This window comes from Pempheris klunzingeri, chromosome 22 (genome assembly GCF_042242105.1).
Source record: "Pempheris klunzingeri isolate RE-2024b chromosome 22, fPemKlu1.hap1, whole genome shotgun sequence".
Lineage (NCBI taxonomy): Eukaryota > Metazoa > Chordata > Actinopteri > Acropomatiformes > Pempheridae > Pempheris > Pempheris klunzingeri.
In genome coordinates, this window is record NC_092033.1 from 18,982,814 (window position 1) to 19,005,188 (window position 22,375).

Consider the following 22,375-nt stretch of genomic DNA (forward strand, 5'->3'; position numbering starts at 1 on the left):
AGCAGCACTGTGGACAGTAAGGCCAAAACGAGCTGGGAGGTGATAAAACAGGAGAAACTGCAGGTTTAATCACGACGAGCGACTCCTTTCACATTCCACTCTTCATCCTCTGCAGTGAGCAGCTGGAAGCAGGAGACCCCCCCCCCCCCCACTGGGAGCACATGCTGCCTTTCAGGGTTTTGGGCTGCCGTCCAACTCCTCAGCGGTGCGTTCAAGGACACTCTGACACTTCCTTACCTCAAGTCAGTTCCAAGTCTCTGCAAGTGAATTTCCGTATTGTAATGAGATACACCGGAGACAGGAGGGGTTTGGTTACAGTAAACAATTTATAGTTTAAGAGTTGAACATGAAGGAGCTGCCATTCTGCTGACTGACACTCTGTCCTTAATAACCTGGAACACTTAGCGGCTGCTGCTCTGACCTGTGACCTCTCTGTAGAGCTCCTCTCAGGACTCTGGGGGGGGGCTGTGCTGGCTGACTGACGTCTCCCTCCCTGTCCTGGCTACTTTGTTTCGCCTGTTGGGGCGGGACAAATGACACCATTACTGTCTTCACACGGGGCCCAGTGACCTGAACACTACTTCGGCCGGAGCAGAGCTCAAACCGAGCAGAAGAGCTGAAAACACCGTGGGGGTGCAGGGCAGCTGGATCTTTGCAGAGGCAGAGAGACAACAACCAGACGGGCAAAGCCAATACCAAATGTTGGTATTAATGTGGTCAACCAGACACTTTTAATTTCAAATTTCTTTTAACAATGATCGTAGAACCTGATCGCTGTCAAATGATTTAAGTAAGTACACCAAAGAGACCGGGAGCTCTGCAGAACCCAGACCTGCCCTCTTTCCAATCCTGCTGCTCAGAGAGGAATAAAATGAAACTTTAAAAGAGGGAGAAAGAAAAAAAAAAAAAGAAAAAACATACAGCGTCACTCTTACCAGATACCACTCTCGCCCCATAAGTGCTTGGTGGAGAGAGAGAGAGAGAGAAAAGGAACAGACAGCGACTGTAATCTCAAGATTGCTTGTAAAATTACTTTTAAATGTAGATAATATTTGTATATAGGTAGATAATGTTTGGTTGATTTAAGGGGAATAGCAATAAGAACTTAAAGGTCAATACAATCAGAAGGTCTTAGCTCACTAGCTGGGTCAACAGAGAACCGCTCAAACATGCACTAAAAGAAAAAAACTAAAAGAAAAGAAATTTAAAAAGGTGAACAATCAGTTGAGATTATATCCAAATTTGTTTGCCCAAACCAAAACCAAATGACTCTCCAACGCTAGAGTGATTCTTCTTAAGAGAAAAATGTTGAATTTCATTTTTAAATAAATGGCTAATTGACATTATTGCACATGAGCAAAAGACAGTAATACTATTAGAGCTCTGTTCTTCAGCCTGCACCTCCTCCTCCTCCTCCTCCTCCTCCTCCTCCTCGACGGACCCTCCTGAAGCACTACAAAACATTCAGAAATCTGGTGATGTTTCATCAACAGTAACCAAAAGGGGAAAAAGGACACGATGGATAAAAAGCTTGATGTGTGTGAGGACAGAGAAGACGGCCAGCAGAGACGAGGGTACAACACTTACATTGTGCTATAATGTACAGTAAATGGCTGCATAAGTGCTTTTTCTTAAGCTTGAAGAAAAAAAATTGTTTTCAAAAAAGGTATTTATTGTTGAGGCATCGTTAAAAGTTAGCCTGTGCTATCCATTCAGGGGTGACGATGGAACATCCCTAACAACGGGACTCCAACAGCTCTGGACAAGTGGGAGAGAAATCTTTCAGGACATAAAAAAATAACGATGGTGGTGATGTTACCCCTCAGACTCTGTCGTTTCAAAGGTCGCTGCTACATTAAAACCGCACGTAATTATGTGCAACATCGGAAAAAAGGCTTTGAAGATGATTCCTCTACACTCCGCTCTGTCTGTTGGATTTGTTGGGTTTTTTTTCTTTTTTTTTTTTTTTTACATGTTCCGCCGCCTCGTTGTCGGTGTTGATTGGCAGTGTCCAGGTCCAATAACATGGCAGAGTGATTCAGTAAAAACACCATAGTTGCAGTGAGGTTATTTAGGGGCGTCACTCTGGAGGAGGCTGACAGTCTGCGGCGCCGTCACCGATGGATTCAGCGGTCGGCCGGCTCGCGCTCAGACTGGCCCGTTGACCGACACTTCCTGGGGCGGTGGCGCTTCCTCTCTGTTGGGAGGACAGGGGAAACGGACATGGTGAGCATCTACACGGCGCCGTCTATAGCTACAGCGTCTGTGCTCCTCAGGGTCACCACAGGAAGACAAACGCTCAGTGCCAGGGTGGACACTTACTTCCTGTCAGGCTGCGTGGCTACAGGCGAGTCCTCTGCAGGCTGCTGCTCGGAGGCTTTAGGGGCATCTGACAGAGAGAGTTTCTCCAGAGACACCAGACTGTCCTCACTGCAGGACAGACACACAGGGAAGCTCATGGTTACTTATCGGTCCACTCCAACAGCGTCAGCCGACCTTTGATCCCACTGCTGCACACTCAAAGCCTGGACAAGTGGGAGAATCATCGGGGAAACCAGCTGCACGTCTGTTCATGACGGCAGAGCTGAAACAGGCCGTGTTGTGGCTGTGATATTAATGATGAACTCTGATGAGCTCTAGTAGCTCACCTGGCAGCTCATGCAGCACCAGGCTGACGCCTCACTGCAGAGGCCCCGACCCTTTGCTGCAGGTCATCCTCTCTGTCTTCCTGTCTATCTTTACGGTAGATTGTCAAATAAATCATAAAAGATGCCAAAAAATAAGCCCAGAAAAATGATGGGCTGCTTACAGTATATTTCCTGGCACCTGCAGCACTAGGACTAAAACCATCCTTTTTCTTACTGCTGGAATAACAGTGTGTGCCCAGTAACTACTCCACTCTTTTACTTTTCTTTCTGAACCCCCAAATCTGAGTTTAAGCTCGGGATTCTGTACCAGAGAAGCTCCCAGGACATACTTAACTTAGAAAGCAAAACTGAATGAATCCAGTAATTTCAATCCCAGTCAGTCTATAATTACCTGCATGTGGTAATTATGTTTCAAAGATAGAACACACAGGCGGCCTTTAGAGTGTGGCTGCCGAGTGGACTGGTCAGCGGAGGACGGCTTCACAGAGGCTTTCAGCTAAAACATGCAAACCTTTTGAGGTCGGCTGTCTTGTTGCCGGGGGCGTCGAGTGTTTCCGAGGTGATGGCTGCGACGGGAGGAGCGCTGGCATTTTTGTCATCATCCTCGCTGTCGGATCCCCCGGAGGAGCTGCTGTCGGAGGCCACGAGAGGAGCCTTCCTCCCCTCGCCCGCTGGCCAAGCACCAGAGGAGGCACTAACATCTGCTGACCAACAGGAGGCAGAAAACATTAGTGGGTTTTAAATCAAGCTTTAAGTGGTCCACCACCTTCTCCGCAACAAGTTCAAACACTTTTCAAGCTTTTCTGGCCCCTTACAGCTGTGGTACATCAAATATGTTCAAACCAATGAGGCCCCCTCCCACTAAAACAAACTATTCAGCCAGATATCAATTTATTATATTCATGCAATTAGAATTTCACCTGGCACCCCTCCCATACGTCTCTAACAAGTGGTGACACTCACCGCTCTTCTCGAGGTTTGGTTTGGCTTGTTTATCTGCATCACTGCTGCCCGAGTCCACAGGAGAGCTGCATCTGACATCAGTCTCTGTACTGCACAACACCAAGACACACACAACTGTGAGAATGACCATCGCTCTGTGGCTCTGGGTTCAGTGTGTAATACGGCCAGAAGCTGTTACATGGCACACGTCATTAGATAGATGTGTGGAAGTGACAGAAGCCGTTCAACAGAGGGAATCATGACATCAGACATCTGACGGTCCTGTATGTCCTAGAAAATCATCTGATGGCCTTTTTGTTCTCAAACTTTGTTTTTCCTCACAGTATTTAAGTCCTCCCTACCTGCCCCAGCACATTAGTGTTGGCGCTCAGACGTAGTGAGGGACACACATTCACAAACAAGTGTTCAGTCAGTGTCCTTGAATTCTTTTTTCATAGTTGGAACACTCTCAGACGTAGAAATAGTCCAAGTTGACCTTTTGAACAATCACTCTGGGACAAACGATGTGAAATCATCCTGGAAACTCGCTGCGGGTCACAATCAGGACAATTTATTATTTCATTTTGATCCTGCAAAAATCTTATCGGTAGAAGGAGGGTCATAAAGGGCAGGTGATGCCTCGGACTGATCCACCGGACTGATCCATTGGCCTCATCGACTGCTGGACTCTCTATTAGATTGTTTGTTCGCTTACACTTGTTTATTTCAGTGAACTTTGTAAAGCACTGTGAGACACTCTGTTGTGATATTGGGCTATACAAATAAATTGAATTGAATAGAATATGCCCCTTATCAACCAAAACGTAGGAACCAGAGTTCCAGGAACCTGCAAGTCCCTTTTGTGTTTTCACTTCTTCTGTATGCGTTTAATTCGACAGAGGGATGGACAGGGCCCCATCCTGCACTTCTTTGTATTCACTGTTGTGTGGCTGATGTCTGGGGTGGAGGTAATGAGAGGCTGACGAGCATCAATTAAATCAGACCTAGAAAATACAACACTGAACTGCTGCTGACTTTTTCCTGAAGACCTTCCCTGGAGATGGAGATCAGGGTCGGTGCCTCTCACCTGGAGAAAGGCTGGAACTCAGTGAAGTTGGCCCATCCAGTTCCCTGCATCTCTGCCCCCTCCCCAGCTGAGCCGTCCCACCCTGCTGGGGTTTGGGATGCTGCCGTCCCTCTAGAGTCCCTGAAATTTGCTGTCCAGCCAGGACCTGGAAACAAGACGACAAAGCCTATTTTGAAGGGCTGCTCGTGGGTTTCTGTGACATCTGGCTGCGTTCTTCCCATCTACCTGTATCTGATGTGTTCTGCTCAGAGTCCTCGTCCTCGTCAGATTCTGATCCGTGGTCCCGCTCCCTGCCTCCGTTCTCCATGCTGCTCCTGGAGCTTCCCTCTGATGTTTGGGAGACCCCAAACCTGGAAGAGAGCGGCAATGGATAGAAAAAGGTTACCAGAAAGAAGAACTGCTTGGTGTACTAAAAACTAGCAAACGTCACCAGGTTTACCTCGTTCTGGATTTAGCTTGTGTTGCATAGTTCATCTCCTTCTCCTCCCAAATGTCCTCTTCTTCTTCAGCATCATCAAACTGGCGTATCCTCTCTTTACAGCAGGCTTCAAAAGCAGCCGCATTGGCCTGTATGCACACACACACACACACACACACTTGAGTGAAGTCTTTCTGTGACCACAAACACACAACAATAGTAACCACTGCTGTGGGGCCACTAACGGTAGCAGCTGTAATAATAAAATCACATTGAGTTCGACACCTGAAAAACACTTACACTATTATCATCAGCATCTAGATTGAAGTTTATTTCGGCAATTCTGTCAAATGTTGCACTGAGGAAAGAAAGGAAATGTCAATCTGACAGTATGCTGTAGAGTAAGGTGATCACTGTGGGGCTCAGCAACAAAGAGTAAGACACCGGCGAGGCAGTATCAAAACAATACAACAGACACAGGATCAAATAGATCAAATAACTGAATTAACAATACAGTCTTTTCCTGCTTACTTGATATTTTCATCATGCTCGCTGAACTCCTCATCATTGAACCCAAACTGATCCACAAAGTTGGCAGTCATCTGTTGGATCTGATAGTCGGAAAAGGCCTGGCAAAATCAAAGGTGACATTAGCATGGACAGAGGAGGCTACACGGCCGTGGAGGTTTTATTATTACAATTAACACGGTAAGTCTTGTTTTGTCTCCATGGTGGTGTCTGTCCTACCTGCTGGAGAGACAGGTCATTGGGGAAGGGGCTCTCCATGTCGTCGTCCTCACTGGACGAGTGCATGTTGTGGGTGCTGACCTGGAGGGTAAAAAGGTAGCATGGAGAAAACACAAATGAAGTAACAGATAACTCAGTTCAGTTGTTAAAACCACATCAAGAGCAGTTTTTCTGTCCCCCTAAAGTTTATCACTGAGTCTTTCTCATGCTACATAGGTTTCACCTGCAGGGACATACAGACTTATCAGTCTTTATGAATGTCATACTTCCTACAAGTAGCTAGTACATTTTCTTGCAGCACAAATGCACATCTGTAATTTGTAAACATTCAGTTTCCTCCTCCTGGTAAAACACATCCCCAGATATCAGTGCTGTCTGTGATGCCACGCTCTAAATCTAAAGGGTACGAGCCTCTACTGTTGTTGATTAACTGAAACGACGCTCCCAACTTTTGTTGCTTATATTTTTGGATTTATTAAGTGACAAATTTGAAAAGCAAAATCTGCTTTGCTGAGAAGCTGGGAACGGCTGCTCAGACACTGGGCTGCTCGGTGCTGTCCTGATTAACTAGCTGCTCTGAACACATCAGGCTTAAACTGGGGTAGAGGAAATGAGAGGACGTTAAAGGAAAGCAACTCATGCAGAAGAACCTGAGTGCTGCTGTTATCTCACCAGCTCTACTGTGTTCCTCCTGTTGGTCTCTCTCAGGGTCTCGTCAACGAAGCTCTCCCAGCGGCCTCTGCAGTCTTCTGGAAGCTCTGCAAAAGCAGACATATTCACTCTCACTTCAGCTAAAATGGTAACTCACCTGGCATCAGGGCTACTGCAGTATACTATTACCTTTGATGAGGTCACTGATCTGGGCCTGCACTGGTCCTTTCTCCAGGTTCTGGACCACCATGTTAGAAATTCTGGTCAGATGACCCATGTTGCCTCTCCTGGTTCCACCTTCCGCCCTACGGGTGACAGAGACACACTTAGAATGACCTTAAACTGGCAGAGTAACTTCACTGTGACACCACAATCGCGCTTGTCATAACAAATGGACAATGCCCTGATGATGCACACCCTATGTGCTGAGGTCTAGACAGGGACCCCCCCAGCCAAGAAACCTTTTTTCTATGCTAGGGATATCAAGAGATTCTTACTGTATTTTATCATTCTCCTCCCAGGCGTCGAGGATCCTCTGTACCAAATGACACTTCTGGAAGAGCTGAGGATAATAGTAATGATTAACAAAGATCTTCAAACTTTGCCATCAAAACAGAAGAGAAGCTTTGGGTTTAGTAGTGCAAGTTAAGGACATGAAGCTGCTGAAGCCACCTACATGTGCCACGAGGGCATTGTGGATAGAGGTCTGTGGGTCACTGGTCCTGACTGTCTCCACTGCCTCCCCATGCACCTCAGGGTTGGCTGCTGCAGGTTTACCGCCGTGGTTCTGGAGGCCTGGGCTGGGCCGCTCCTCTGAGGATGGATGGTTCAGGATAGCTGCCACACACAGCTCCACTTGGAAGTGCAAAAAGTTATTCCAGGAGTATTTGAAGAACAGATCCTATTCAGACAGACAGACAGACAGACAGACAGACAGACAGACAGAGATGTGAGACAGAACAATTGTAAGCAGCACTGAACTGAGTTGACACCTCCCAAACATGCAGCTGTCTAAATGTACCAGGATAAGTGAGACAGTTTTTGAGCATTTTTGACAAATACTGCAACACCACATTGTTCTGTGCCCTTCTAACAGTTATTTAGTAAAGTCTTGGTTGTAATATCCCCCATGCCCCCATGTTCTTTAACCAGGACAACAGTGGAAAGTTTGGATCCCTTGTCTGCCCAGAGCTTGATGAAGCTGCTCCAAATAGGCCACAGCCACGGCCCTGTGGTCAGGTGGTGTGATAAGGTAATCAGTGGTTCCCAGCCTCATGACAAACCTTGTGCAAATCTGATGGAACTTTCTCAGATACAACACACAAGCATGATCAGGCAAAAGCATCCTTCTAAGCTCAAACTCATCTTACTCACTATGTGTGCAATGACAGAGTTACAGAGTTTCAATGTCGAGTCAGGCCTGGCTTTGCCTACCAGTAGTAGGTCCATGGTGGCAAGATTGCAGAGCTCCTGGCAGATACTGGGGGCACTGGTCTGCAGCAGGGCAGCAACCAGCCGGGCCACGTGAAGGCGAGCGTTCCCCAGTGGCTGCTCTAGAACGCCAACGGTCGTCAATATTGCACTTTTCTGTAGAGGGAATGAGAAAAGTGCTCTGCTAGTGCTAGTGTTGTCATAAAATGTTGTTTTGACACAAACACGTATGAGCCCAGAGTTACAAAGCTAGAACTGCACTACAGACGGAAAAACAAGGCTGAGAAACAGAGAAAGCTGCCAAATCACATTCAGCTACTGCTGCACTTCAAAAGATATGGTTGAAATGTGCTTGCTAAAGGCATTACATGACAACTTGCAAAAAGACTATGAAGAATGACAGGATTAATTATAATCCCCTTCACAAAATCCACCAAATACTAATCATATAATAAACAGTTTCTAAGTGCTTATGTTTAGAGTTTATTTTGCTTTAGGACTTGGCACTGCTCCGTGGCTTTACCTTGGGGGGATCCAGAAGAAGCTGCTGGAAGTCCTTTAAATGGGGCTCAATGGCATTTAAAATACTGCTGCTGACAGTGTAAGACCTTTCATAACCCTGAGAATACAGATCCATCAGCCCTTCCAGCCTGGGGGACACAAGCACACACAAACATTAGGTGACACTTAGACATCCCAACTCATGACTGTGTCAGGATGCTTTTTAAAAATAAGCAGAGGGAAGCATTTCCTCCACTTTCCTGAAACTACATAACACCATATGCAGTTTTATTGCTCAAAAGAGCCACGAGGACCAGGACCTAAAGGAACCACAAATAACTAAGCTCCCTACATTTCCAATTCAAGACTTGACAGGAAACTGACTCACCCAGACCTCCTGGTCTCCAGTAAGGTAAGAAGCACTTGAGTTCCATTAACGATGGAGGCCTCACTCCTCTCCCCTTCAAACATGTTCTTGAGGAGCCCCGCTACACTCTCCTGCCTGAAAAACACACACGTTTATAAAGTAGCACATTTTACAGACAAAGCTAGATGATGATGACACAGTAACGAGGCGTTCTCCTCTTAGGTCCTGTTCAGATCTGCTGCATTAACAGGCATCTTTTGAGACCTAGTCACAAGTGGGCAGCTCCCAGTACAGGTGTGAATGTCAATGGTTTTTCAATCAACGCTCCAAACATTCAACAGCACAAGTAAGTGGATACAGGTGAGATTAATGTTACTGAGAAAGTTAATCAAAGAACAAGCTTAACTTACGACTCCAGTACAGCCAATAGTGGGTCGGCCTCCATATTCTCCTGCATCTGATTGGCCTGGTCTCGACTAAGGCGGATGATGTCACAAAGCGTTTGGGATGCATTTGATTGTCTCTGAAATGTATGTCATTGAATGAGAAAAATCAATTCATCTTTAACTGATGACTCCTTTGAGTTATGTTAACACATGACCAGACCTGGAGCTTCTTCATGTGACAAAGAGAGCAACATGCTGAGTGGCAGGTCAGCAGGCCTCACACTCACCTCCTCATCTTTACCAGTATGGATGAGCTCTGTGAGTCTTTGTACCAACTTCTCTTCATTTAGCCACTTGGTGAAAAAAAAAAAAAAACACAACAGGTGTTATAAAGGCTGGTGTTTGCTCATGGGAAGTATACAACAGTGTATTATAGAGAGCTTACGTGGAGAACCTCCTGCCTTAAGGGGACAGGCTCCACACAACTGATGAGGCGAAGCAGCAGGTCCATCATGGCAGAGGCATCAATATGTTTCAGCACCAGACCAATGAAGCCTTCCTTTTTCTTTAGAAAGGTAATCACCTAGACAACAAAACAAAGTGCTCAGTACTTTTGGTTCCAAACAGCAGACAAAAGCTGACTGAATCTGAATTTGTGATCTTGAACACATCTGTTTCACACTGTATGTCAGCTTTTTTTAGCTGTCCAGCACCAGTCTAGTGGATTTACAGTGCTTTTGATACATATTTACAAGGTCGAATCAAGAAACACTTGCTGGCACCCTGATCTTTCTCACTGTACCTGTTCGGTCTTCCTGGCAATGAGATTGCCGATGGTTTTGCTAAAAAAGCTGGCCAGTAGCGGGTTGAGGGGTGGGTCCTGCTCCAGGAAGTGATAGAGCATCTCAAGGAGAGACTCGTCGGCGCCCAACTTATCGTTAATAATGGACACATCTGATGTCAGGAGCTCACAAGCAATGTTGGGAAACCTTATTGAAGAAAAAAAAACACAGAATGACCATGAGAAGGAGTCTTGTTCCCACTAAAGATACGCATGTGGTATTTCTGAAGTGTTTTTCTGATCATCTGAACACTGAAAAGAGAATTTAATTTGATGACATTAAGTCATATTTCAATGTTTCCTGTGGGAAATTTCAGGGACAATTCAAATAGGATGTATTACAATGAATACAATTAAAATAAATAAAATAAAATAAAAGGGTAATGACCACAGCCAACAGCTACATCTCTATAAAAATGTATTTTGTCTGAATATATGAATACATAGTACACTGACAATAAAACAATGCATGTTTGTCCAAGTGAATTATACTAGGTATGAAAACTCTTGACAAAAATCATCTTGAACCAAAATCAATACGGACCTGACTACAGCATTTAGTCGAGATGTCTGGCTTGTGCTTCATAAGAACTTTAATAGTAACAATTTTCTACACTTTCATTTTAGGGATTCTGTTGTATTTCTTGCATGTTAACTATTTACAGCTGTCTGATAAAACTGATAACAATAAAAACCTAAATAAATTGTACCATGTAATTTTAGTGGAGTGTAATGTTATACTAACTATATACTGTATACATCCACCCTGAGGCCCATCACTAGCCCCTGTCATCATCTTTTGTGTGGGTCTTCGCTGTGAAGACTCACTTAAAGCGGCTCCTCTCCTCCAGGTCGGCGGGTGGCTCTGTGGTGATGAGGCTGACCAGCTCCTGCATGCAGTGTTCCTGGGAGAGAAAGAGGAGCAGCCGACGGTTTTGGGCCTTGCACTCCTGCAGGACGTCGTCCTCCTCCATCAGCTCTCTCAGCGTCACGTCCTCCCTGTCCAGCAGCTGGTCGATGTGGGAGGTGGTGTGCAGGTCGAACTTCCAAAACATGGTGGCCGCTGGGACGGGGGACACAGCCCTGGGCCAAAGGACAACAGAGTGAGGAGGGAGGGAAGGTAAAAGAAAAGAAACAGAGGTGGAAAAGAATGAGGGGGACACGGAGAGGCCCAGCAGTGGCCAGAACAATGAAGGAAAGGGAAGGGAAGGGAAAAGTGGATGCGTAGGTAGGGAAGGAAGCAGGAGAGAGAAACTGATGTAAACAAAGATGTAAGCTAGAGGGTTAAACCACTAACAGCTGGAACAACAAGACAGCACTATCACTTGTGGTATGTTCTTACATGTTCTGCAAAACTCTTGTATAAACTTAATCTTGTTTACAGCACTTTCTAATTACATTAGAAAGATCCAATAGGGATGGAGTATCCCAATTGCTGCATTAATGTATTTTTGAATTGAATAGATCTAAAGACAACTCATGTACCTAGTTTAGTAAATAGTACTTTATTACAATAGGGACACCAGTTGGATTTTAGTGATCCAGGTAAATGGTAAATGTAGCTATAGATGGTACAATTACAAATAGACAGAAAGGCCAAATAGCAAAGTACTCGCACATACCAGTGGATGAAATGTGGATATCTTTAATCAGACCTCCCCCACGGGCAGGCAGGCATTTGTGTTTGTGCAGACGACAGAGAGTGTGGTGAGGCCTGGCATTTATCAGCATGGGTCTCCTCTTAAAACGCACGCCTCTTTAGGAGATGAGACGCAGAGAGGCTCACCATAACCTGCACAACACGAAAAAACAGCAGAGATTATTTATAAGATGTGCAACAAGATTTAAGAAGAAATGACAGTGTTTTAACATACCATTCAGATATCATTTTAGCACTGCACAATTATGGCATATGAATGTGTGTATGAAGAGTTCGAATGAATGTTTTGCACCATTGTGAAGTTGCCGATGATATCTCTACATACGCAGCCAACATTACAAATGTCCACACAAGTTTGTTGTTTGTCTTGGGTAAAATGTGAATCTGTTGTTAGAGGTAACTCTGGTATCATGTTTATCATGGTTTATCGTGGTTTATCATGCGTAACTCAAAGCAAAGTGTGTGTCAAAATCCATACATTCATTCCCTGTAAGAATCTTAACACGTGAAAGACAAATGTGTTGGTGAAGATGCTCACTATTAGTCATGACGTTGTGGCCATGGTGACTTTCTAACTGACAGCTAATGATAATGGTGTTAGAGAGGACGGTGACTTGGTCTGTATCCAAAATAGTCAAACTGACAGATTTTAGGCTCGACTGAGGATAGGCAGGCAGGGTCACTGCCCGTCTTCAATTTCAGGTTAAAAATCCTCCTTTCCACACTAAATGTCAACAACCCTTTCACCTCATTACTTTCAGATAGCCCCAACAGACACATCAAAGGAGGGTTGTGATGCAAGCTGAGTTTCCTCAATGCAGAGCTGTCAAATGTGTGTATGTGTCTTTACTAATGTGGGCCTACTCTTCTTTGCAGCTGGATAATAATAATTAAAGAGAAATAAACAATATCATTTATATCACATGATTCAAAATAATTGCATTAGATTCTCTGCCAGGTTCTGGAGCATAAAATTGTGATCCTGACATTACTAATTCTTTTCCAACTTTTTCTAAACACAGTCAGAAAAAGAGGTGTGAGGTTTCTTCCCGTTATATTATACACATTGGATTTTAATATTCCATTCAATATCATTGTGGGTCTCAGTTACAACAATCAAATCGGAGGTTACCTGACACAACATCTAGGACATTTAAGTTCTACAGGCTAGGCTAGTTAAGCGAAACATTACATTTGAGATTGAAGAGTGTTGTCTCTTTGGTTACAACAACAACCCAAAGAGCTCAAACCAACAAATGTAATTATGATGTGCATGCCTGCATCAGTGACTTAAAACAAAGGGAATATTCACTCAGAAGAAATACGCATTAGTGAAGACTCCTTACAAGACAAACTGACAAGGAAATAGCATCCCTCAAGTTTTCTACTACCTTCTTTGTGAACAACTTCTATTTAATGATAGGGCATTAGGCTTATATGGGCTCTACAGGCCCATATCACATACAACTGCCAAGCCAGATGTTTTAAAAAAGTTTATCTTGATTGCATATTCAAATAAATAAATGAGTGTTAAATAAAAAAAACATTATCAGGCTATTGTATATAACTGTTCAGGCCTAAAATTACAATCAAAGATTGTGGCCAGTTCCCAGGCTGACACTCGTTGAACTACACTGAAAGTACACGCAGCCGCTGTGTGCATGCTCATCACTCTATACTTAGACAACTGCTGAACAAGATTTGGTCAACAGCTACATCTCATGTCTCATTGGCACCGCAGCAGATACTTCAAATTTCCAGTTATCAAATGCTGGTAAATGGAGAATGTATCTTTAAAGATGGAGAACAAGTGATTGATGCTTTTGTAGCTACGCAAGTATGTTAAGTTTGTTTTTCCTCTTTTCCTCGTGTGGTTACTGTGGCAGCTAATCTAGACAACCTAACACACCAGCAGGGGGAAAAAACAATATCTGCTGGCTTTGTCAAAGCTTGTGTCTCTCTGAGCACCATGCTATCCACTCTTGATCGTGGAAGTAAAACTGAAGGAGGAAATCAAAGTGCTTCCTCTTCTTCCTTTTCCTTTTTTCCAGAGGAGGACCCTGCACATGTAGCAGCCACAGCAGCAGGGTCCATCTGGCATACATTTACAGAGTACACAAGTGCAATAATAACCCACTGAACGCTCCCTGTGGACACTGAGCAGGAAAGTAAATGCTTGACTTTATATCCAAAATAGAACCCACCAGAGGCAACCTCAACAAAAACAGCCTACTGGCACATATAACAGACGATGAAAAGAGGAACAATGGCTCACATAAAGGGCATACATGTGGATGCTGTGAGCCAACAATAGTCTGTAATTAGGCAAGTTAAAAGCAGTGGGATCAAGCAAAAGGAAATTCCACCCGCACTTTTACATCAGCTCTCCTTCGCTCACTTAATGTGAATACAGATGCAATTGGTGGCGGCTGAATGTTTACCATGTTGCACTAGAAACCTGGGACAATACGACATGCGCTACTAAATGATGAACCAATAGTGCACTTCAGAGGACAAACAAAAGCATTGGTTCTACTCAGCCTGTTGCTTCCAACTTGCACTTTGATGCACTGGAGTTGTAAACTTAGGTGAACCCACCTGTATCTAATGGTTGGTACACAGATGATGGTCCCAAAATATTGAAATAGCTCTTTACACACAGTCAATAGAGTAAAGGCCAGTGGTGTGACTAGTGCTTTAGAAAACAAATGAAAAGAGATCCTGGCACTTCTTCAATTCACATTTTTATTACCTTTGGGTTTGTTGGCTGGCATACAAAATAAGCCTAAGGGGCTCCCCATTATTTAAGCCTGTCTAACAATGAGTGACACACTGGTGTGTAGCTAAAGAAATGTAAAGTGAGCTGCCGTAGCCTTGGCATGAAGTGCACGTCAACTGACTGGCGGTAGGAGCTCAGATTTCTGTTTACTTCAACTCCAGTGGAGGCAACACCACCAAACAATACCAGATAAAAGACAGCGTAGATTTATTTCACAGTAACTGCAGTCCGCACAGTAAATCACATTACGTGTTTTGGACTGTGTCGGTAACTAACGCACACATTAGCCGACACGGTGTGTATAACGTTATTCAGCTAACTGACTTGATTTCACTGTCTCTCCGAGGCTCGTCGCTGCTGGCCTCTGCCAAGTCCGACTGGCTGCAATGAGGAACTCTACTTAACGTTGGCTCTGTATTGAGCTGCTAGAGAATAATGGCCATTTTGTCGATATGCGGTATAGTAAGGAACATATTAGTGGGATAAGTAGAAAATAACTTGCACTAATCTTCATAGGAGCCAAGTACAACTGTTAAATGTAACTTGGCGACTATGTTACGTTAAGTACCGCTGTGTGGTCGAACAACTACACATATTCCTTTAGCATAGTTAGCCGATTAGCCAACATTAGTTTTTTAATCTATGTTTAATAGCGATTGTAAGCACTAAGTTATAGAGTTAGCAAACAACTCAGCTAGCGTAAACGTTAGTTCCTCCTTTCTTCTGATTAGCACGTAAGCTAATTAGCTCCTATCAGTTACGGTGCACTGAGCTGAGTTAGCCAACTTAAATAGCTATCCAACTTAGGTTCAACTTTGTCGATGCAGCAGCAGAGTTAACGTTAGCTAGTTGCTCAAATTCGTGGCGATCGTTTCGTCTAAAACTTACCTTTGACTAAAAGTCCGATGCTATTCCTTCCGTCTGAGTGAGGTTATTCGTGGAGTTTTTCGTCAAGCAGCCAGCTACTGAGTTACTAGCTGTCCAGCTAACTATTAGCTAGCGGTGTTAGCTGGCATACATTAGCCTGTGAGCGAATAGTGATTTGTTTTCAAGAGGGTCGGTCTGCGACAGCACAGGCTACTGTTAGCTAGCTCAACTTGGCTAACGTTAGTCAAATGTGGCTTGGAAGTCTATCACACTGACAGTTCCCCGACATTAATTGCTACTTGACATCAATAGCATTACATCTTACCTAAAATATAGAGTGTATGATTCGTACTCACACACAAAGTAACTCAAACGCGGGGCTAAGTTTAGCATGCAAAGCAGGAAAAAAAAACTCAGTCATATTTTTCGAATCAAAATGGCGACATGGTTACGAGAGCGCGCAGCAGAGCTACACGGAGGACGTGCATTGACTTCAGGCGATGCACTGAACTTAGCACAGCGTTTTGGAGTCCGGAATGATGCGACAGAGCCACACTGTTGTTTTTATATCCCTTTAAATTACAAATACACTGTCCAGTTTCAATGGTCTTAACCTAAAATATACATTATTTCCTACAGTGCACCTACAGGGACCTGACGAGGTCACACTTTATGCTATTTCAACCATTCCAACGCTTTAATTCAATATGGTAACATAATTCTAAGATGTGTGGTGTGAACATAAAACAGTCTTTGCTGTACAGTAGATTTATTGTATTGTACCATAGGACTGAAGTATAGTACATTTCTGCCAATCCTCTCCACCAATGTCAAAGTGTATTTGTAAATACATGTAGTCCCAGTGCTCTCCTCCCATGACCTCCAGGCTTACACAGATGTAGTGTCACTTCCCTGTTGCAACTGTAAAATTAAAAGAATGCTCTATAAAGTCAATCACACAATGGGTTGCAGTGAATTGTGATAATACAATGTGCGTATTTTGTGTGTGTTAAATAATAAACTTAGCTTTATTTTTGGTTGTGTCCGTTTAAATTGACACAATAAATGTTCCATGCTGTGAGGGAGGGGAGCGTGACCTCCTGTGTGACCTTAGAAGAACACTGGGTGTACTGTACTGAACACTGCACAAGGTAGCTGCATCATGTATACTGTAGAAAACCACAGGGTCCCATCTGAAGTATCTGAGTCCAGTATAAGTAAACACAGTTTAGACTTTACTAAGTCTGGCAGATCAAGATAATCAGGACAGGCAGATTTGCAAAATAAGATTTATTTTTAAGTAAGATGAAGTGGCAAGGTGTTTTAATAGCACCAGTCAGCAGCCATTAAATCATCAAATAACCATAACCATTCTTTAGCCATCAAATAACTAAAGAATGTTTTACTCCATAAAATGTCAATGGTGACAAATGTTCATCACAAGTGATGAGTTGTGATTGTATATCTATATATCTATATATCTATATATATATATATATCCACACCTATTTTCTTCCCCCCTCTCTCTCCCTCCCTCCCTCCCTCTCCCTCCCTTCTTCCTCCACCTCTCTCTCTCCCCTCCCTCCCTCCTCTCCTCTCCTCTCCTCTCCTCACGTCCTCGTCCACTCTATCCCACAATGCATTGCTTTCACTCGTTGGATCATGGACCAAAGCGGTAAGAAAAATGCCCAGTAGGGCCGACGTTTGCAAACTTGCTTTATGTGATATTTTTTTCAATAAGCAGGCACAGATGCTGTTAAAGCAGTTGTTCAGAGAACCACATATCATCCTTTGAGCAGACGGGTTTGCTACGGAATCCTGTTATTCTCTAGAGCAGCGTTAAAGCTAGCATGGTCCGAGCTAACGTTAGCTAAAAACAGGCTAGCGATAGAGTAACGGAAGAACACTTGCGTTCACCAAAAGTTAACGACAAGTTCTAAATGAATCTATAAGACCACATTCAGGGTTGCAAACGAGTTTACACAGTCACGACATTAAATTGCAAACGTCCCATTTCCACATGGCAGTAGGCGTCAGTGCTAGCTTTGATTGAGTTGGGGCGCGAATGCTACATGGCCAGCGTTAGCATAGTGCTAGCCAAGCGACTTAAGATGGTGTTAAAGCCGACATAACTAATGGCATGTCTTCAGAATATTTGCTCAAGTTTATGAGCCCTTCCTCTTCGCTCTGTGCTCTCAACCCTAAAGCCAGTCCACAGAAATCACGAGATTATTTTCAGTTCGATGATGCCGATCTAGCGGCTGGTTAACCAAAGTGACAAGACGTTACCAGACCTAACTAACTTTGAATGGGTCATTTTTGCTTCATTCTCAATCGTGAGGATTTTTCCCATAACGTTTCTCCTCAGCAACATTTCCCGTAAAACAAGGGATTGTTAATCAGCAGTGTAGTTTAAAGCCTTCAGGGGAACCAGGGCCCCCCCCAGTTATCCCTCGTCTTCTCCTCAAAGTTAACCTGATAACTCTACGTACTGACAGCTATGTTTCATGGCATCCTTTTACAACAAATATCACAAGATATCACTCACGCTACCGGCTTTTTGCCCTTCCCACTTGTCATGTCAGAGCTGTATGTTTGTAAGTAACTCTGACAGTGTTGGCATGTCCTTTTTGAGTCCATGTTGTGTGTGTGTGTGTGTGTGTATGTAGGGTTTTATTTTGAAAGGATTCCTGACTAACTTTACCATACAAAAGTACAGTGAGTTTTTCTGTCCTGCCTTTTCCCTATCAGACAATGATCTTCAAGGAAGCGACGGCTCTGGGAGTTTGGGTGGCCCAGATGTTCGCAGACAAATCCCCATCAAACTCATATCAAAGCCGCCCTTAAGGAACAAACCTCCACCCCGCGCCCAGAGACCCGGCAGCAGGCCACCTAAAAGTGAGGCTGGAGAAAATGGTAGGCACGCAGTCTGCCGAACACGTGCCTCTTAGCATTGCTTTTTAAGAGTTTAACCTTAAAACGGCATTCATAGAAGGACTGAGACAGGGTGCATATTTAAAGTTTATGGCTGTTTCATACAGTCAAAATACACATTGTATGATGTGCTATTTTTTTCTGAAGAATCTTCAGGTTCTTAGTTGTTTGGTGTTATTTGTTTGCTTAAACTTTAAGAAGTACGTAAAAGACAGCTGACTTGACCAAGGTGGAAATGGCTATAAAGGGAACACAAGACAGCAGAATCCTTCCATTGAAGCTTCCTTTTTGAGACTGCCAGAGGCATTGATTAAATACTGGAAGGTATACCTGAGGCGGTGGCTAAGGTAGTGTTGTAAATGTCTTTTGGTCAGTGTTGGTGACGGTCCAAAGCTTGGCCGACTTTCCTCTTTGCCAGTGCAGTGTTCCTCCTCTTATATCATCATCGCCTTTACTTGACTCTTCCAAAATGCCAATTTTGTCAGTGCTTTGTGTACAGTAAGGAAGGTTTTAGTCCCTGTTTTCCTAGGGATTCTGTTCACCTGAAGGACGAAGATTAAGATACTGTGTGATCTGTAGAACAACATTTTATTTGTGTTAAAGATTGATTAATAGCAGAGCATTTTTCATAACTAAATGTGTCAGTAGTTTACTTTTGTTCCATCAGAGGGTGCCAGTGACCCTCGGTCACCATAGTTAACCATCGACTGCTGTTCAGATGATCTGTAGACAATCTCACACAATACAATACTTATCAGTTATATTGGGTGCAGTATAATGAGCAAAGTGTTGAACACTGATACTAAACACCTAAACACTGATACTCGTTAGTGAAAGGGGGATTCAAGGCAGTATTGTTTTAGTATTTTGAAGTTGGTCGTGTCAGAAAAACAGCTTTTTGTTTAATTTTGGCTTTGATTTTATATTTCATTCAGTTAATTAATTAACATACAGAGGATTTTATTTTTCATGTTCAAATGATTTCAGCCCTAATAAGGGTTTGAGGGCTTTCTCAGTTTGTCATCATTAATTCTTGTCTCATGTGTTGCAGATAACTTTGGCTTCAAGCAGGAGGACAGGTTTGATTGTGGAGCTAAAGCTGGTGATATTTTTGCAAGTCAGAGGAGATTCCCCCAGCCCCTGTTTTGGGACTATAAGGTACATCAGCTGTGGGGAGTGAAATGGCTCAACAACCATTTCCAGATGAATTTTAATGACACTCTTAATCATTAATGTGCACAACGCAGTGCAGGATGTCTCTCCTCCAGAAAAACTGTGGGATTCCTGTAGACTGTTCCAAGTAGACTGTTCCTAATGCTGTTGATATCCTAGTAAGTGTGTTTTAATGGTTTTCACCTGTGAGTTTGATCTCCTCTTTTTTTCAACAGTTAAATTTGATTGGAGAAAGGGATGAAGTTCCAATCCACTTTTGTGATAAATGTGGTCTTCCTATCCAGCTATATGGGCGGATGGTATGTATTTGATGAGCTGACCTTTCTCTGTAGGCAGTCACAGAGTTTATGTCATGTGTAACTCTGGTCCTCCAACTCCTCAGATCCCCTGCAAACATGTTTTCTGCTACGACTGCGCTTTGCTACATGAGAAGAAAGGAGAGAAGATGTGCCCTGGGTGAGCTGGAGACGCTTTAAATGTGTTTTAATTGTGGTCTTTGTTTAGTGGTGAATATTGCAGTTCCTCACAGTTTTAACAGCCTTATGTTCCAGCGCCAGATTCTGAATGGTGAATGGTTTTCAAATACTTAAAATAGAAGTAAAGGGGTATGTAGTTTTGTATCATGGCCTTGTGTCACTGAACTTTTGTCCCTGTGTGTTCAGGCTCACTTTGTACAACTGCACAGACCCGGTGCAGCGCATCGAGCAGTGCCAGCGTGGTTCCCTCTATATGTGCAGTGTTGTGCCGGGATGCAAGCGCACCTACCTGTCCCAGCGCGACCTGCAGGCCCACGTCAACCACCGCCACATGAGGGCAGCCAAGTCTTCTGCTGGCCGCCAGGAGCCTGTCCACCTGCCCCCTGCGTCCGACGTCCCCGAACGGTTCCGTGTGCCTCCACCTCACTTGCCCAAGAACCACGTTCATCTGCCCAGCGCGCTCCAGCATAGCAGTCATGATCCCTACAGTCACCCGCCCCCACCTAACGCTCATGAACCCCCACCCCAGACCTCCGGTCTTGGTCCTGAGACATTCCGTATTGCCACAGTAACAACCCGTAAACACAGTAATCTCATCACCGTGCCCATCCAAGATGACTCCTCTTCTCGCGAACCCCACTCAGGTGGGCCAGGCCCCTCTCAGCCCCCACACCACCACCCAGGGGACTATCCTGGTCAGCCACCTGTAGTGTCCCACTCTCACCACATGATGGCACCACCGCAGCAGCACTTTGGCCCCCCACCTCCACCGCCGCCGCCTATTAACCACCCCATGCAGCATCCTCCCCAGGCCTCTGGGACACCACACATGGTGTATAACCAGGCTCCTCCTCCCCCCATGTCCACAGCTCCCCCACCAATCACTCCACCACCAGGGCACATCATAGGCCAGATGCCACCCTATATGAACCACCCGCCCCCAGGACCACCACCACAGCACAGTGGCCCCCCTGTCAATGCCCCTCCACCTCATCATTACAACCCCAACTCCATGCAGCAGTTCCCAGAAGACCAGGCCACCCTCAGCCCCCCTTTTACCCAGCCAGGAGGCCTCAGTCCAGGGATGTGGCCTGCTCCGAGAGGACCCCCGCCTCCACGAATGCAGGGTCCTCCTCCCCAGGGCCAAATGCCTGGACCGCACCACCCAGATCAGGGCCGCTACCGGCCTTATTATCAGTAAACTGCCAACTGAATGAATGACCAACAGCCGGTGTCATTCTGCTCCACACCACTTGTCTGAATAATGTGATAGTAAACCTCAGGGTTCCAGGATGTAGGACTTTGATTTTGATAAAACTGCCCCGAAGCAAATGTGTGTGTGCTGCACATTATTTTAGTTAAGTGTACTGACCTTTCCACTGAACATACAATAGACTTGGAGAAGAGCAGGAATGTTCCTTTTTTTTAATAGCGTATGATAAATATTTCTGTATATATGTCAGCTTTAATGCGTATGTACTGTACATTGACAGACGCTAACTATGTCTCAATAAATTTTTAATGGCAGATTTGCATCTCATCTTTGTTATTAAGAACAACATTTAGCATTTTAAGTGACTAAAACTGGTTTTATGCAAGAAGACATCCCATCAGCCCCTTGGCTGTCTGTTGATTATTATGTTCCTGGGCCGAGGTAGCAATTCTGATGTGTCTGTCAGTTTGCTTTTCAGTGAATGTCAGAAAATAACCAGTCAGCTGTTTTTCTTTGGGTCCCTCTTCTGAACAAACATTGAAAGTTTGTAAGTGATAAAAGGTTATTCTCTTTCAAACCTGGCTCAGGATGTCAATATGGGGAGTCACTGTCCATAAATTTAGCTTGTGTTGTTTTTGAGAAACCTGCTGATGGTCTGAGCGAGCGCTGTTGTTACCACACATGCCAGGGATTTGTGGAGTGTGTAAAATGCATTTTAACAAAATGAGCACAGCCTTCATCACACCAAATGCTCTTGGATCCTAATTTAATCTTGAAAATATAAAACATTTATCAAAGAGTCTGAAAATGACACGTCAGTAGAGCAACAAATCCTGTGACAACAAAGGATCTTAAATCACACGAAAAGCATTTCAAGAACAAGTCTGTTTAGCAGAAAGACTAAATATACAAAACATTGTGTTGTGCTGTAGTGACTAGAGTACAGTAGATTAAACACCAAGTCTATCGGCCTGTGTTTGAATGTTTGCTTTTTGAAAGGATGTTCCTGGAGTTCCTGCTCTTCTACAGTTTGGTATCTGTCAGCTGCAAAAAAGGTCAAATGAGTGTCAGAGTTGTAAAAGCAAGCAAACATCACTACTGCAATAATACACAAGATGACTCACAAAGACATTTTAACTACTTCCCTTACTGTAATTTCCCAGCAAGCCAGACAAGGGCAACCTAGAAGTAACTATAATCAGTGTGGTGAAAAACAAATTTCAGCTCAGACGAACTGTTGTGTCGTCTGCAATT

At 44.1% G+C, this 22,375-nt stretch overlaps 2 protein-coding genes across 5 annotated transcripts; one reads left to right on the forward strand and one right to left on the reverse strand.

Annotated features, from left to right (window-relative positions):
- Window positions 1-702: 702 nt before the first annotated feature.
- ppp6r2a (protein phosphatase 6, regulatory subunit 2a) lies at window positions 703-15,785 on the reverse strand. Of its 3 annotated transcripts, none has more exons than XM_070853458.1 (24): window positions 15,347-15,785; window positions 11,642-11,811; window positions 10,848-11,102; window positions 9,981-10,167; window positions 9,624-9,761; window positions 9,466-9,531; window positions 9,203-9,315; window positions 8,814-8,927; window positions 8,448-8,574; window positions 7,928-8,080; window positions 7,170-7,394; window positions 6,991-7,055; window positions 6,683-6,798; window positions 6,515-6,591; window positions 5,843-5,923; window positions 5,627-5,724; window positions 5,396-5,453; window positions 5,117-5,244; window positions 4,903-5,027; window positions 4,678-4,822; window positions 3,612-3,700; window positions 3,160-3,352; window positions 2,323-2,430; window positions 703-2,197 (listed from the first exon to the last, which is right to left on the reverse strand). In XM_070853458.1, the coding sequence occupies exons 3-24, from the start codon at window positions 11,072-11,074 to the stop codon at window positions 2,149-2,151; spliced, it is 2,682 nt and encodes an 893-aa protein (XP_070709559.1). In that variant the 5' UTR covers window positions 11,075-11,102; window positions 11,642-11,811; window positions 15,347-15,785; the 3' UTR covers window positions 703-2,148. The 3 variants fall into 3 exon arrangements, with proteins under 3 accessions (XP_070709559.1, XP_070709557.1, XP_070709558.1); XM_070853456.1 differs by having other exon boundaries at window positions 6,515-6,600; XM_070853457.1 differs by having other exon boundaries at window positions 3,160-3,349; window positions 6,515-6,600; window positions 15,347-15,784.
- Window positions 15,786-16,929: 1,144 nt separating this feature from the next.
- On the forward strand, window positions 16,930-21,429 carry cbll1 (Cbl proto-oncogene-like 1, E3 ubiquitin protein ligase). 2 transcript variants are annotated; one of them, XM_070853639.1, is made up of 6 exons: window positions 16,930-17,000; window positions 18,077-18,241; window positions 19,311-19,417; window positions 19,648-19,731; window positions 19,815-19,888; window positions 20,095-21,429. In XM_070853639.1, the coding sequence occupies exons 1-6, from the start codon at window positions 16,988-16,990 to the stop codon at window positions 21,107-21,109; spliced, it is 1,458 nt and encodes a 485-aa protein (XP_070709740.1). In that variant the 5' UTR covers window positions 16,930-16,987; the 3' UTR covers window positions 21,110-21,429. The 2 variants fall into 2 exon arrangements, with proteins under 2 accessions (XP_070709740.1, XP_070709741.1); XM_070853640.1 differs by having other exon boundaries at window positions 18,077-18,223.
- The last annotated feature ends 946 nt before the right edge of the window (window positions 21,430-22,375 follow it).